This window comes from Rhipicephalus microplus, chromosome X (genome assembly GCF_043290135.1).
Source record: "Rhipicephalus microplus isolate Deutch F79 chromosome X, USDA_Rmic, whole genome shotgun sequence".
Classification (NCBI taxonomy): Eukaryota; Metazoa; Arthropoda; class Arachnida; order Ixodida; family Ixodidae; genus Rhipicephalus; species Rhipicephalus microplus.
Genome location: NC_134710.1, coordinates 122,121,729 through 122,138,587, shown reverse-complemented (window position 1 = coordinate 122,138,587; position 16,859 = coordinate 122,121,729). Strand labels below are relative to the sequence as shown.

The 16,859-nt window shown below is 39.7% G+C and overlaps 1 protein-coding gene and 1 long non-coding RNA gene across 8 annotated transcripts in view; one reads left to right on the top strand and one right to left on the bottom strand.

Moving 5' to 3' along the window:
* Positions 1–215: 215 nt before the first annotated feature.
* Positions 216–15,168, top strand: LOC142775724 (uncharacterized). Its single transcript, XR_012886948.1, has 3 exons — positions 216–762; positions 12,362–12,422; positions 14,903–15,168. It is a non-coding gene; the product is annotated as an uncharacterized LOC142775724 (long non-coding RNA).
* LOC119175470 (uncharacterized) overlaps positions 2,653–16,859 on the bottom strand; it is a 100,269-nt gene continuing 86,062 nt past the window's right edge. For 6 of the 7 annotated variants that reach the window (XM_075877547.1, XM_075877549.1, XM_075877546.1 and 3 more), the window contains 2 exons: positions 12,674–12,810; positions 2,653–3,132 (listed from right to left, as the gene is read on the bottom strand). In XM_075877547.1, coding sequence (XP_075733662.1) covers positions 3,122–3,132; positions 12,674–12,810 — 148 coding nt within the window. In that variant the 3' untranslated portion in view covers positions 2,653–3,121. Of the gene's footprint in view, positions 3,133–12,673; positions 12,811–14,342; positions 14,405–16,859 lie in introns of all 7 variants that reach the window. The other variant, XR_012886947.1, reaches the window with a different exon arrangement.

Sequence of the window (16,859 nt, the reverse complement as noted above, 5' to 3'; positions counted from 1 at the left end):
AAAAAGGTGAAAAAATGAGACTGCATGAATAGAACCATACAATTGCTCGAGCTCAGACTCTATGCTGGTTTTTTTTTAAATTTCATTTGGAAGCAAGATTTCATTTTGTGGGGAACCCCCGATAAGCATCACATCCCCACTCTCTCCCGTTTTCATACAAGCAGCGATAACACCCAACAGCGAGAGGCTAGGCACATGCACCCGAATGCGGACATGCTTCATAACCGGGCACAGCAAGCGGCCAGAGGGAGTTGCCGGTGAACTGTCTAGCAGTGTGCTTATGTGGGGGGAGTGTGGTTCGCAGGGGCCAGGGTTGACGGCACCGGCGAGGAAGTGTTCGCGGAAGTTCGTGCGTATGTAGTGACATTGTTCTACTAATCAATGCTATATTAATAAATCGTTTTTAAGTTACCCTAAGATGACGAGTGGCCCGATTTATTCGAGTGGATGACGAACACCAAAATTCTTATATAAATAAAAATACAACCCATATTAAAATATGAATGGGACACCACGGCCTGATATGTGTCAACCCTTGAGATTTTTCTGGATTTATGCCACTGAGTAGCATACAGTATGACAGCTTGCTTTTGGTTTCACTTATGCTCATAGGACAGTCCCATGGTTCAACTTCATTCTTTTTAGTTTGCCAGGATCCTTTCGGAGCAGATTTGGAGCAGTTACTAGCAAATATTGCACTTTGGAGCAGCATGGAGCAGCGTTTCTCTTTTGGAGCAGTTCGGAGCAGCACTTTCACCACTGGTAAGGCCTAGTCAGTCGACATGTGAGTGAGTTCACTAACCTAAGCTGGCATGACTCTCTTCTAACATTAAGTGAATGGAATATGTGTCCCCACACTAGAACTAACACTGGCAAGCCTCAGAATTCCCTAAATAATTCTCCATAAAAGCACTTCTACAATCAAAATTGGTTTGATTTCTTGAAAGGTTATACTGTGCTGAGATAACACTACACAGAAAGAAAACAATTGTGTAGAAAGCAGTTATGACATTTTTTATTTGCTCTATCTCACTCAGTTGTCTCCACGCTGCTGCTTGTCTCAAAAACCAACAAAGCATCCAAGAAATGGTGATTATTTTTCAGGTTTCAGATGCAAAAACCACAATATCATGCCTTAGGGAAGGGGGAGGGCGACTGGATTTATACGGGGACATCTGGGTTTCTTATAAAGGGTACCTAAATCTATGTAGAGAGGTGGTGTTTTACTTCTCCCACTTCATAATGTGGTTGCCGTGGTCTAGAATCGAGCCAACATCCTTGAGATTAGCAGTGCAACACCTGACCTTCCAAGCATCCTTAAGCAGATGACTAAGCAAGCCAGGACAAGTGTGAAAATGTTGGAGTGCACTGCTTCTACCACCTTCTGCATTTCTGAGTTATGAAACTAGGTGTAGAAAGGTTACTAAAGAGAGCTGCTACTAAGAAAAATGTTTCTTTAGTTGGTAGAGTAGGACATGAAAATTTTTGCTGTTTATGCATCGAAACTTTTATGCCGACATCATATCTGAAATCACTTTCATCTCAAGTTGCACAGTTTTTGTTTTCTATCATGACAATGTAAAATGTAGCTACTTTTCCCTCACTACACTTCTATACTTATGAACTATTAATGGCCCATATTGCTGCACATAAACTATAGAATACTGAAAACTTTCTAGACAAAATGTATAAGGCATTTTAAAATCTACAAATAAAGCTAGAATAATTTGAGGCCTTTTAATGTACAGCCCATATTATACTTGCTTACTTCAAGTTTCTTAAAATTATGCAAGTGATACCACGTTTTAAAGCAGATAGATGCTCTCTTCACATTTAATTATGTTGCCGTTTGATGTTATCAGGCTAACTAGTTTTTTTTCTCCGGTGAAACACATATGCATTGTTCGTTTATTGCTTTTACGCTGTTATATTATTGTTGTGGCTGCTTTGTATTGTAAATTTTCTTTTTTTTTTTCTCTGCAATATGCCCTCTATTGTGTAGGCCTGACAAGGCCCACTGTATTGAACAAATAAATAAATGGATAAATAACTGTGTCGACAAAATTCTATACAGATCTGGCTATTGAAAATGCCAGAAACATGATGTTCAAACTGAACAAGTTGGCGAAAATTGCCCCTTGAGGAGAATGCATTTTGAAGGTTAAAATTAAGCTCGTCTATGTGGCAAAGCCTTGCTGTAGTCAACACGTAGCCTTGGTGAACTCCTCATGCAAAATGCAATGGCAAGCAGCAAGGCGATTAATTCCCAGGGGATAATATTATCTCGCGTTTTACATCCCAAAACCATGATACGATTATGAAAGACTGTAGTGGAGGGCTCCCGAAATTTTTACCACCTTGTGTTTCTTAACCTGCACAGACTTCACACATTACACAGGCCTCAATCATTTAGTCGCCATCAAAATGCCACCGCTGTGGCCGGGATCTTCAAATTTACAGGGAACTTAAGACAATGAAACATTTTCTGTTAATAGCCATGACTCCCTCTTTCAGCAATTTGAATCTATAGGTGCAACCTTCATTTTTCATTTCTTGAAAGTAGACAAAACATGTAAAAACAAAAAATTCGGAAGAAACATGCATTGTTTAAGTAGCATCTCCTCTTAAGTTAGAACACTTTGAGGGCAGGCAGTATAGATATTGTTTTTTATTCCTGAGGCTTTCGACATGCATATTACAAAAATATTCTAATGTTTGTTTAAAATGAGCTGAAACAGTTCCTCTGGGCTGAGCTGCAGAAAGCTTATCCACATTACTGTAATACATTAAATATGAAGACATAAAGTACCATTAGTAAACATTTTGTTTGTACACAGTACGCCCTATTTGTAAATGAAGCTTATAATACGCTGTAATACACAATTAACATTACACTGCACAATGAATGCAATTTTCCAAGCTCTGGTAGAAGCCGCAGCACTAGACAGGTTCTGCTGAGGCTTTCCAAGAGGCCCCCACGTCTCGGGAAATGACTTGGTCTTCTTGTCGGGAGAAGTGGGGCCCCAAGTCGAGAAGTTCAATAAGGTGTCTGCTGCCAGATGACGGTTTTCCTATCAGGGCTGCAATATCCACCTATTTGAGCATTCTCGTATTGAGCAGCTCAGTAGCCAACTGCAAAGAAAACGCATGTGCGTGTGGGCTCATAGTTGACTGGACACAATTTCAAGAGAGTTTACCACTGTACATTTCAAATTTATTCTTGGTGGTAAAGGAAGAGAATTCATTACAGAAAAAACAGAGCAGTTCACACAATGCCTTCCTGCTGTGGTTCATTATGCAACGTTTTGTGTTTGTAGCACATAATGGTCATATTCTGAAAATAAGTTTTAATATGCACTGATGACTATATCCGTTGCCTTGCTGATATCCTTGTGTACAGCAGTCGCACATAATACACTTGGACATTATTATTGCAAAATTACACTCTTGGGCTTCTGGACAGAGAAAAAAAAGAAGTTTCAGAAAGTCAATTTTTTCGGCATTATTTTGGTGACCCTACTTTTTTGCTGAAAAACACAGCCATGACAAATCTTTTGATGGATATGGTATTGAAACAAAGCATTTTTACTTGATCAATCAATCACCTATGTAATTTTATGTAGAACATAATATACAGAGTTAACTAATTTTGTTTGGAACTGTTTATTACAAAACATACACTGGTCTAGAATTCCTGCTTCGCAGTTTCACAATTAAATAGGGGTGTGTGAATACTCGAAAACTTCAAATAAAGAATAGAATGGCACTGTATTCGATTCAGCACTTGAAATGAATAGTATACATTCGAAATATTTTTCTGACAGTTTTCAGATAATCAGCACCGATAAGAAAATTCCAAAACAACAAAACTCTGCAAAAGCTAACATTTATGTTTTTTTTTTATTCATCGAATTATCAATGCATGTGCAGCCTGCTATCAATAGAAGCATGCCAGCTTCGGTGCGTAAACTTATCCCTTTTAAACAACCTAATGAAAATTATGAGTCACTGAGAACTACCTAGTAAACAGGACCTGACTGTCAACATGTGAAGTCTAAAGCACAGAGTATTGCATAAAGCTTTGCTGCAGTGAATGTTCTGAAATAGCCGAGCTTAAATGTTTTTTTTTTCTTGATATGCAGGCATAAAGAATGCCGATGTAGAACTTCAAACTCGATCTACGAGTATACGTGTGAATTCAGTTTACATCCCTGTAATACAAAATAGGAGCCAAAAAATGCCGGGTGTAATCACAGTTACAAAGCAACAGCTGAAATGTTCGACATGTATCAGTGTAATGCCATCAACCTAAAAGAGAATGGTGTATTCATCGGGCTCAACTTTCGAAATGTAGCGGATTTCCAGCCATTGCACCCAAAAAGTCTGCAATGCACGAAATTGCTCTCGACGCTATGGCAGGATCCATGCCAGCCTCTTGTCCTTCAGCAACTACAGGAAGATAAGCGTCACCTAAGCACTTGTGTATTCAATCAGTGACATTACTTCATTTCTAAGTTATACTGCTGAGGATGCATACACAAACCAGAATTGATGCAGACATTCTGCGCTACAAGCTGCTGAAAAATTTAAAAAAACTTGTACATTTGTAGGTGATTTAAATACACAACAAAATAAGATACGTTCATAAAACCACAATTCAAACAAAACCATGAAGTAAAATCAAAATGATACCATCATATCAGCAAATACACAGTGAAAGAACAAATCTTTGTAAGTTTAAGCCTTAAGCCAATAATTTGAAAAGTTACTATAGTGGAAATAACCTGCCTTTTAAAGCATAGATTTGCAGTCAATGTTTAAAGATTGAAACAAGAAAACATTGTAATTCCTTTTTCTTAGTTTTTCTTTTTTGTTTCAAGCCACCACGAGGCAGTTTTTTTTTGTTACCTATACACATCTGAACATTATAAGCTGTTTTTAACACCTTGTTACACTCTGCACTTGAAGACTGGGTGCGCTTGAAGACTGGGAGAGGCACTACCCTGTTTTGTGCCATTTATGGTGACATCGGCAACATCGAACATTTATTTAGCTGTGCCCGCAGTTTGACAGTGAAAGAACAACGATAGTACACAGCTGGTAGAAAGGTCATCACAAGTATGGGTCATTTGAAGGTGTCATTTTTTCTGAAGGGCCAACAGCGACGAGGAGGAGCGTGCAATTGATCCTGATGGCTTTCCTGTGAGACACTGGGCTGAGGGACATTTGCTGATAGACCCAAATAATTTTTAAAATGTTCAGGCGGAACAATTGCCGGCCATTTAGGCCAGGCTAACCCCGCCTGTTGCAACATCACAACCATCACCAACACGACCTAGTTCTTGGTCTAGTTGGTTAATAGCTCCTCTGCTTTTGCATTTGTTTTAGTTTATTGATTGATATGTGGTTTTACATCCAAAAACCACCATAGGATTCTGAGAGACACCATAATGAAGGGCTTCGGAAATTCTGACCACCTGGGGGTTCTTTAACGTGCTCCCAAATCTGAGCACACGGGCATACAGCATTTCTGCCTCCATCAAAATTGCAGCCGCCGCAGCCAGGATTGAATCCCGTGACCTGCGAGTCAGCAGCCAAGCACCTTAGGCATTAAACGACCGCGGCAGGGTGATTTGTTTTAGTGTATGCAACAGTGGCTTAAGATATGAGTACTGCCAGTGGCGCTGTCAGAATACCATAAATCAAGGGTCGGCAACCTTTTGGGGTGGAGGTCCGTGTTATGGCAAAGCCGAGTTGCATAAAGCCGACAGGGCGGGAGCCGGACAGAATGAATTAGGAGGGTCGGGAGCTTTGAAGGAAAAAAAAAAAGGAGTGAACTGACAATAATGTACAAAACCCGAATAAATACTATGTTTGTTTTCTGCATGCATGTCACAAGAAGCCTAGGTTACAAGTACAGCTGTGTGAATGCAAAATTTTGTGTGCTAAGCGAATTCGAATACTGAACCTTGACTGCAGATCGAACAGAATATTTTTCGAATACTTTGAAGCAAAATTGCAATAAAAAATTGAAAAGAATTCCTGAACATACTCCTATGAGATAGCGACATGAATTTGTATCTTTGGGCTAGATTGATGAAGCATTCGGGGGATGGTGTTGTCTTATCAGGAAGGACGCAATGAAGAAACTGAATTGTATTGATGTACAGTAGACTCCCTTTATGACGAACTTCAAGGAACCACGATCATTTGATCATCTTATCAGGAGTTCGTCTTATCAAAGGTGCCCCCCCCCCCCCCCCGAAACCTAATGCTGGTATGTTAAGCATGCCTAAATATGTTGCTTCAAAACACTGAACGAAAAATGAACTTACAATGGCGAGAAAAGGAACCAGAAAAAGCATTTATTTGGCTCAACTTGATAAACACTATGCTTTAAACTGGAGTATTTAGGCTAATTAAAGGAGTACTCGATTTCACCAGTTCAAATAAATATGCTCATTAATAAATTGCTACCACAATTTATTGTTAAAAATGTAGCAAAACCCTGTTTTCACAATAAGAAAAAGATAAAAACACAGAGACAAGCACAATTTTCTTTCAAAGAATGGAAAATTAATTTTTCTGGCTGTTTACCTTTTGAGAGGCTGTTTTACTGGTTTTGCTATTACTTTTGGATATGCCTCCATTGCATACCACTACCTTGAGAAAGTCACTATATTCCAAGTTGCTTATGAAAGTTGGCAAGTTTTTTTTTTTTTTTGAGGTTCGAATATCTTCTTATTTTTAGCCTGCAGTAACGTTTCCTAAACAACATGCAGCTGAAGACCTCCATTTACACTACTCACGATCACAAGTCTGGGGCATGCAAACAAGACACATCGCAGTTATATTAGGTGTGCAAAATGATCTTCCTTCAGCAGGCTCTTTCATAGAAAAATGGTTCATTGCAATTTGCTGAACTTCACTGGAAACACATGCGATGCACACGGAATTTATGCAAAACAACAAAAACTGACCAGAACATGTGCTCAGAATCGTTGTGGGATGACGTTAATGCATCTGACTCCTCTGATAGGAGTGATAGTGCCACATACTATGTGGTTTCCGTTTCATGTGATTATTATGTACGGATAATCTACAGCAAAACTGCGATTCAGCCTAGTTGGAACATATACATTTTGAAACTTATTGCGCAAGCACACAGGGACACAGAAAGGAAGACAAACGTGTGCCCACGTCTCTGTTTCTGTGTCCCAGTGTGCTTCCTCAAAAAGTTTCAAGACAGATAATCTTCGTTCACGTTTTCACTTTCATTTGGCTTTTGTTCACCCCCCTTCCCCTGCATTTTCCTCTCTAGACAAGCTCTTGTGTAGTTCTGTTCTCTACTGTACTCCTGTTTGGGAACTGAAGAACGCGAGGAGAATACGAAAAGATGAATGCTTTTTGTTGCATTCTTTGTTGATAAAGCTGGCCCTTTCTCCACCAACAGGCTAGGGGTGAGGAATATATCAGCTTCATGTGCTGACCTGTTTTTTTTTTTTTTTCACTTATTTTGATTTCTCAGTCCACGTCGCAATTAGTTTTCAATATGCTTTAAGCCTTAGTGCCAGGAAGTTCTCCCATTTTTTCCCCCATTTTGCTTTCTCTTGTTCGCTTGAGTGCCCCCATCGAAACTATAATGTTTGCTACGCAGAATCCCCGTCGATGTCAGTCGCTACGGGAGTTCGTCTTAACAGAAGAGGCCTATTACGTGGTTCGTCTTAAGCAGATTTTTTTGCATTGAGTCTATGGGAAACCAAACAAACACTCCTGTGTTGTTCGTCTTAAGCTATAATTCGTCTTAAAGGTTCACTGTAGATGATTTGGTGCAACCAAAGTGTTACTGACAACACTTTACATGTGAAAGGCAAAGATTTTATTTCTACAGCCTCTTCTCATCTTTCAAGTTCTGTGGAAGCCCTACTGATGGGGCAGAAAAGGGTGTGCTCTTTTCGAGTTGAAGTTACAAATATGCCTAGTAGAATATCTGAAATTGAGGATCCTAAAAATCTTCTGCATCTGGTTTTTCATAGTTCCTGCCCGAATTTCAGGTACGAAATGCTGTATGATTTCTAGGATTGTGCGAATATTCGAATTTGCTTCAATTTGAATTTAAATTATCGAATATTTTGAAGTATTCGACAGGAACAAAACTCTCTATATAAATCCCCATGTAACTGCCTGTAAGGGTAACTTTTCTGCAGTATAGCGATGCTAAGCCGTGAAAGCACCTGTACAAAATAAATTTACTCTGTCGCGAAACTTCCCTTCAAATTCAAAGGGGCGGTGCAACACATTTTAAGCATGGTCAGCAAACGCTGTCGATCAGTAGCCGAGGCTACAAAGGACATGTGAGCTAAGTATTATAGCGCAGCATGCCCCCCCCCCCCCCCCCCCTCGCACGACTTTGGATTAACAATAAATTCTCAAAATCAGATAAAAACTGCTCTCTTCTCTCGACAAATGCCGCCACAATGTCAAAAATCGCTCGTCACAGCCATTGTAGCAGCCATTGGCAGATTTGAGAATGGGGCGCTCGGTCATTACTTGGGCGCCACGAATGGCCGCGACTTGTTCACGGGTGGCTGCGACTTGTTCACGCGTGCATGCGCGATCACACTGAAAAACCACATAATCAAAAAAAAAAAAAAAAAGAAATGAGAAAGACTGCTCAGGGTCACGACGGGCACGTCACATAGTTTCTTTCTCCATGCCATTTCTCCCGGCTCTGCTTCAAGCCCTTCCGTCGGGATAAGAAGAGAGAATGCATTCACAGCATGTGGAAAATCGCAAACCTCCACTCATACTGTACAGATTCTTAAAGTATTGGCGGCGGTTAATGTGTGAGGCAATAAGCTTCTTTAGTGAATCCATTTCATGGCTACTTGAAAAAATGTTGAGAAACCCTTTAAATGAACATGTGATCCACAAATCGATTGATCATTTTTCTAAGCTTAAAAGGTTGTTTTGCTGACTAATACACATAGGTTATCACTTGCATCCTGCTGAAAGTCAAATCCCGGTACTTATCAAAGTTGTTTCAACTTCCTTTGAACGGCAAAAAAAAACAAAAGAAAGCACTTGCATAGAGGCCTTATTTCAATTTTACAAAAATATTGTGCAAGTTAGTTAGGTCATAATACATATGCCCATTTTTCTTTGTACATCATATATTGTATTCGAACTCGATTCGAAATTATTAGACCAAAATTTCTACTCGCTTCGAACCTCAAATTCACTATTCGCACAAGCCTAATGATTTTTATGTTGGAATCAGCATTTTTAAATTTCGATACATTCAAGACTGTAGCAGAGCCTAAAAGCAGCTTTGCCACAATACTATAAAAGTGTGATGAAGTGAAGCATAATAAAAAAATCTGAATGGGCCACTGTCCATTTCGCATTCATTGTATTTGTCTTTGGGAAGTTCAAATAGTTTGAATAGTGAAGTTCTGGTGCAAGCCAAATTGAATAGCAAAGACTATTAAAAAATTCGAATATTTGCACACCCCTAGTTACAAGCAAACAACAAAACTTCATCAATATGACTTTTGGTGCCAAACAATCTTAGCTAGCCAGAGAAAGGAAGTGAAGATGTCATCTGACTAGGTGTGAAGATGGGGGATAATCCCAACTGGAAGCAATCTTTCTCTTTTTTTGTCTAACCTTATTTACGAACAACACTGTCATGTTAGCCTTCAGATAGGAACCGATGAGGAGTGGGTGGGAGGGTTATGATGTCATGCCAGGGGCATGCGGCCCGCAGGCTGCAGGTTGCTGACCCCTGTCATAAATGATTTAATTGTGTATCTGCAGCGACTGACAGCTCTAAAGCATTGCAATAAATTACTCAGTTCATGCAGAGAGCTCAAATCAGTTTTTAAGTTACCTTTAGGACTCGATCTACCGGCCAAATGTGTTTGCACAAAATTGTCAAAACTGTTTCAGGGTCCCTTTAAATGGAACAAGTGTTTCTGACAAGATTGGTTTCGTTCTTGCATTCTGCACCCCTGTTCAGCTCTCAGTAAATGGAACTCCTGTTAAAATAGAACGAATTTTCCTGGTCCCTTCAGGTTCCATTTAATGAGAGTCTACTGTACAGATGAGATATGGTACGAAAATATAGGGAACATGATGAAGCATCAACATATTGAAATTTCCAAGCAAGTAAGGTAAGTCAGGCAATCCACAATAAATAAAAAAGTGCAGTGAAATCTACCAGCATACCTTGCAAAAGAAGAAACATTTTAAGCTTGTTTGAGTTGGCATAAAGATAAAAATGTTTTTAGCTAACTTTTCAGAAGTATCTGGATTTTTGCACAAGCTTGCAAATGTGAAGTTGCTTTACAGAAGCAAAAAATTGTGACCCATGGAGCAATGTTTATACAACAGTAGCTGTAATATAACGGTTATCACATGAGCAGTGCATATTGTAGGAAAAAAGCAGTGTCCAAAGTGCATGATGCCTCATAGTGGCTTGATCTTCATGTCACAGAAGTAAGATGTTGTTTTACAAGTGCATCTGCAAGTTGCATGTGTCTACTAAGGAAACTCATAACTGTTGTTTACAGCAATCGTGTAAAAAAAGTTTGAGACTGATTACTTGAGTTTAGTGATATATATATATATATATATATATATATATATATATATATATATATATATATATAGTGGGAGTAATAATTCAATGGGCCAGTTAGTCTTCGTGAAGGTATGGGATATGGCACAACGGGAGCGTTGTCAACAAGGATAAATATATTTATTTCCCAACAGTTTCGGGAGGGGACCTCCCTTCATCAGGGGATGAGTTATACTGACATGAGCTTCCAAACTTCCTTGCTGCCGCGTCCCTCTCGCCTTGAAAGACGTTTGCGAGAGTGAGAGGGAACTGGAAGAAGGAAAAAAAAGGAGAAAAAAGACGAAAGAAGAAAGAAAAGAAAGAAAGTAAAAAAGAGGAAGAACCACTGTCAACACTGAGAACGAAGCCAACTGTCCGTCTACATCCACCTACGGTTCATATCACGTGCTGTTCAGTTCTTGGCGTGTGTCTAATTGTGACTCCAGTAACGTAATATACATGCTACATTGCAACATCTGCGGACAAGAATATATCGGCCAAACAGACACGCCATTTCGGCTGCGGTTCAATAATCACCGGTACCACGCCACTTCACTGCCGAAGCTACCTTTATCTAGACATCTGCGCCTGCCAAACCACAGTTTTAAAAATATTAGCGTAACTCTTTTGCAGTCCGGTTTTTCAAACAGACGCGAGCGCGAACAGCGTGAGGCATATTTTATTTTCAAATTTCAGACATTAGTAGCCGGTATCAACGAGGACCCTGGAAAACTCAACTGCCTCCGAGAAGTAAGCCAGGAGAAAATTGGTGACAAAGATTGATAGCTGAAGACCATGCTTTTTTCTGACTGACTCGTAAGTGTACACTGTCCCCCCCTCCCCCCCCCCCCCTTTTTTTTTTCCACATGCACATACAAAGTGTTTACGTTCGCCTACCACTTCATGACCGTTGAAGGGAAACGGACGAAGATTAAAGGTAAATAGCCGACCGACCCATTAACGAGAAACCTTTCCTTTACACACACCGCCCGCCGCCCGCCGAACGACCAATTACGGGGAAACCCCTTTTAGACACGCCGTCCCGGACCCTCCCGGCACCGCGGCGACAATCTTGGGTGGCCCGACACACGCCAAGAACTGAACAGCACGTGATATGAACCGTAGGTGGATGTAGACGGACAGTTGGCTTCGTTCTCAGTGTTGACAGTGGTTCTTCCTCTTTTTTACTTTCTTTCTTTTCTTTCTTCTTTCGTCTTTTTTCTCCTTTTTTTTCCTTCTTCCAGTTCCCTCTCACTCTCGCAAACGTCTTTCAAGGCGAGAGGGACGCGGCAGCAAGGAAGTTTGGAAGCTCATGTCAGTATAACTCATCCCCTGATGAAGGGAGGTCCCCTCCCGAAACTGTTGGGAAATAAATATATTTATCCTTGTTGACAACGCTCCCGTTGTGCCATATCCCATATATATATATATATATATATATATATATATATATATATATATATATATATATATATATATATATATATATATTTGCAATAGATATGCAGCTGTTCTTTTCTTCTCAGCAGATGTATCAACATTTGCTACAAATTTAGCCTTCACTTCATCTTGCAACAGTTCCTTTGTTGTACAGTAATGACCCATGTGTCATTGAGGCTTGCAGTCTCAGATATTCCTCCACTGGTCAAAACTGAACTGCTGAGAGTACCTGCCACCACTACACAACTAAGAATTAACGAAATAAATGGATCCATTTTGTCTTTTTCTCTTTGAACACAGGACAAAGGCAGAGGCTCAAGGGTGCATCGCCTGAAAGTGGCTCCGCTCATGAAACAATTCAGTAAGTAGGGCATAAGCAGCATTGAATAGCTCACGAACTCAAAGTGAAATGAAAGCTAATGTCATCAAACAGAGCATTCCAAGAACAAATTAAACTCGTGTTCATGTGCAACTTATTTGACAAGCATGTGGTCTATGGCATTGCCTTCTGTGCGGAGGATTTCGCTATATACCATGTCACACGTTGCCGAATAAAAATTGTACACAATCAAGTTCACAAGTTAAAAAAAAAAAGAAAACCTTATGGCTTACCTGAATCCAACGCAGCCATTACGCTTGCCTCACGACCACAAGCAATAGCTGCATTCATAAGAGGGGTGATACGCACATCCGACTTTTCCACCAGAGTCCTTTTATTGATGGCATTCGTGACACGAAAAAAAGTGTCCCTGCAAGAAAAGCAAGTAAAGTAAAACTACTCGTGTTTTCATAATAAGGCACATGTTTGTTCTTTTTTCAGCTCGCCATCTCTAAAAAGACACTAAAGAGAAACAATGACTTCCCTTAGATTGACAAACTGTACTCTGAGAACTCTAATGCCATATGTCCCACTATCTTAAGTTCATTATTAACAGAGAAAATTAAAGTTGAAGTTTAATTTTTAAATATCGTGCCCAAATCTCCGTGCGTGATGTCAAAAATTTCAAAAAGTATTTTTCATATTTTCATGAGATTGGCTCAATTAAATTTTTTAAAACTTTGTATTCTAGGTCTATGGCACCCACAGATGACAATATAATTCATTTCAATAGATTAGAAGCTACGTAGAACACAGTAGACGCCTTCAAAATCTATAATGTCACGGTGTTTGGTGCGGGAATCTCCAGCTGGCATCTCCACCAGCATTTTCTTTTCGTGTGTTTTTTTTACTTACCAGGCGTCATGTTGCAGTAAGAGTAGTGTTTTTGGGATTGTGAAATTGTATTTTATTATTACGTGAAAAATCGTTTTGCTTTTCAGCGACCCTTTTTTCTATTGCAAAAAATGAATAGAAATGTTTCTAATCTATGATTGTGCTATGAAAACATAAACGAGTTTATAACACCAGCTTATGAAAACTATCAAAACTTGATGAGAGGAAAAATTTTATGATCTAATGTTTGCAATGTAGCGGATGAACATTAGACATTTGCTGCCCGTTCACATAGTGCGACCAACCACACTCGAGAGAGCCACGCCCATTTGACAAATAAAGAAAATTGTACAGTGGCACTACACTCTAAAAAAGGCAGTGTTTTTGCTACACAACAATAATGATCATCTCCTGCGAGTACTTTCCTCGTGCTATCACCACGGTTCCGCTAGTTCGCCGTCGCGAACTATGTGCGCATTATCAGTGTCACATAGCGTTCCCGACAGGAAAGTGGCAAGCACCGAGTTTTCAAGAAAGGAAATGCGAGCAAGTCAGATGACGATTATTTTTGTGTGCCAGAACTAATTCCCAAATACTCCATTTTTTCTTAGTGTAGTGGCATGCAGTCGCTATTATGAATAAAATATAAATTTTAGTTTCCGAAGCAGGTTCTTATATGATACTGTATTATGCAATACTGGCAAGCCCGAATGTCTGTGACTTATAAATCCACAGCTAGTGTGTTTAATAAAAATATACTCTGGTGATAAATCTGAAATAATTTAAACCTCGCTACAAAGGAACAAAATTAATTTGGCCCAGACTTCTGGAGATCAGCAAATATAATCAAGCTGAGACACTTCATCTGAAAACTACAGTGCTTGCATTGCTTGAATTTGTAAATACGGTAATCACACACTTGTGGTTAAAAAAACAAATAATTCGGACTTCTCATGTCTAACTTGAAAAAAATTATATTTGAACGCAAGTTAAGCTGCTCCTGTCATAATTTGCCCTTAAGAATGTCAGACAAAATTTTCAAAATTTGAGATACAGGATACAACGTACCAGAATCGACAAAACTGGCCTTTCAAGTCCTGACGTGCCCACAGACTTGTTAGGAGAACCCTCTTGCAGTTTTTCAATATGCAAGAAAATAAAACTGAATATAATCACATAATGTGCATACAGCAGGCTTTCAGTAAATGGAAATCTGTTAAACAGAACTGCTGCTTAAATGGAACAAATGCTTCTTACAAAACTAGTTTCGTTCTTGTATTCTACACACCTGGTCATCTCTCAATAAACTGAACTCCTCTTAAATTGAACATATTTTCCTGGTCCCTTCAGGTTCCATTTAACGAGGGTATACTGTATATCAGACTCTAATGAGACATAAAAAATACAAGCATGAAAACCAGTGTGAATAAATTGTTTTGGATAGCCCCTAAACCACCCAAGGTCGACATTTGATTGTGGTGTTCTAGTTCAGCCTGGGTCTACAATGAACCCATAGCCATGATAATCTTTCAAAACATTGCCGCAATAGCAGAGTTACACGCATTTGCTGATCCCGAAGAGGCCTATGCTCATTCTGCTTTTTTTTTTCCCTGTGCTCTGCTCGTCAGCTCATCTCTTTTTGTGGATGACATCAGCTGATGCAAATGTTGCTGTCACGGCAAATGCTCAGGGGCTGCGGACTGCTGAAAGACCCAGAGAGGAGAAGAAATTGTCTCTTGAAATTAGCGGGGCACTTGCGGCTTGTAGTGCTATTGAATTTGTCATTACTGATCATGATGGCATTCAGAAGTCGATGCATCTGTATATTTGAAAGGCTAAAAAATAATCAAGAAAAATTTAGGGGCTTTTAAATAAAAAAAAACTGACACAAAGATTCTGCATCCTGTCTTTTCTGTTGCAGTAGATTACTAACGACCCTCTTGGCATGGCTGGAAACCTCTTTTGTCCAAGCAATAGACTTGTGCGAATATTCGAACGAATAGTAGAGTATTCGAATTTGCTGCGATTCCAATTTAAATTATCTGATATTTCAAAGTATTCGATAGGAACGAATAGGTCTATATTCATCCCCATGTAACCTCTAAGGGTAACTCTAAGGGTAACTTTTCTGCAGTATAGCGGTTCTAAATCGTGAAAGCACCGGTACAGGAGAAATTCGCTCTGCAAAGAAGCCTCACTTTAAAATTAAATGGGCCCTGCAACACTTTTTAAGCATGGTCAGCAAACACTGCCGATCAGTAGCCGAGGCTACCGAGGACACGTGAGCTAAATATTATAGCACAGCATGCCCCCTCCCCTCCGACCTAGGATTCACAATAAATTCTCAAAATCAGATAAAAATTGCTCTATTCTCTCGGCAAATGACGCCACAATGTCAAACATCGCTCGTCACGGCCATTGTACCAGCCATTGGCTGATTTGAGGATGGGGCACTCGGTCATTACTGGGGTGCCACGGGTGGCTGTGACTTTTCCACGCATGCATGCGCGATCAAACTGGAAAGCCGCATATTTAAAGAAAAAAAAAGAGAAAGAATGCTCAAGGTCACGACGTGCATGTCACATATTTTCTATCTCCATGCTATCTCTCCCAGCTCTGCTTCAAGCACTTCCGTCGGGACAAGAAGAGAGAATGCATTCACAGCATGTGGAAAATCACAAACCTCCACTCACACTGGATAGATTCTTGAAGTTTTGGCGGTGGTTAATTTGTGAGGCAATAAGATTCTTTAGTGAATCCATTCCATGGCTACTTGAAAAGCTGTTGAGAAACCCTTTAAATGAACATATGATCCACAAATAGATTCATCAATTTTCTAAGCTTAAAAGCTTGTTTTGCTGACTAATACACTCTAACTGTAATAAATAATGTTACGTGTTTTATAGGTTATCACTTGCATCCTGTTGAAAGTCAAATCCCGCTACTTATCAAAGTTCTTTCGACTTCCTTGGAACTGCAAAAAAAAAAGAAAGCACTTGCATAAAGACCTTATTTCAATTTTTAAAAAAATATGCAAGTTAGGTCATAATAAATATGCCCATTTTTCTTTGTACATCACATATTGTATTCGAACCCGATTCGAAATTATTCGACCAAAATTTCTATTCTCTTCGAATTCGCTTCGAACCTAAAATTCACCATTCGCACAAGCCTACCAAGCACACAATTGTGCAATGTTTGTAGATGGTTTTATAGCTCCCAGTTGCAGCTTGAGTTTCAAAGAAGACCGAGTGAGTTGGGATTCAGAATGGTTTCTGTGTAAGCATAGCTGGATACATGAGCACACAAAACTGCACTCATATAAGCCCCACATTGACAACACCTTAAAGCAGCAGCCTAGAATCTGCTTTATTCCTCTATGGAATCTTGTAAGTTTATGTGACCCTTGCTAATATGTGCTACTGAGGCCAAAGCGTCGGCCTCGGTAGCACTGTGCAAATTCATCAAGGAGGTGCCCATCTTCCTGTTGAAAATGCCTGCTAGCAGAGAGTGCTCGCAAGGATTAAGGCAGCCAACACACACTTGTAATGCAGGTGGGCTGCTGATTGTTTACAATAAAACCAA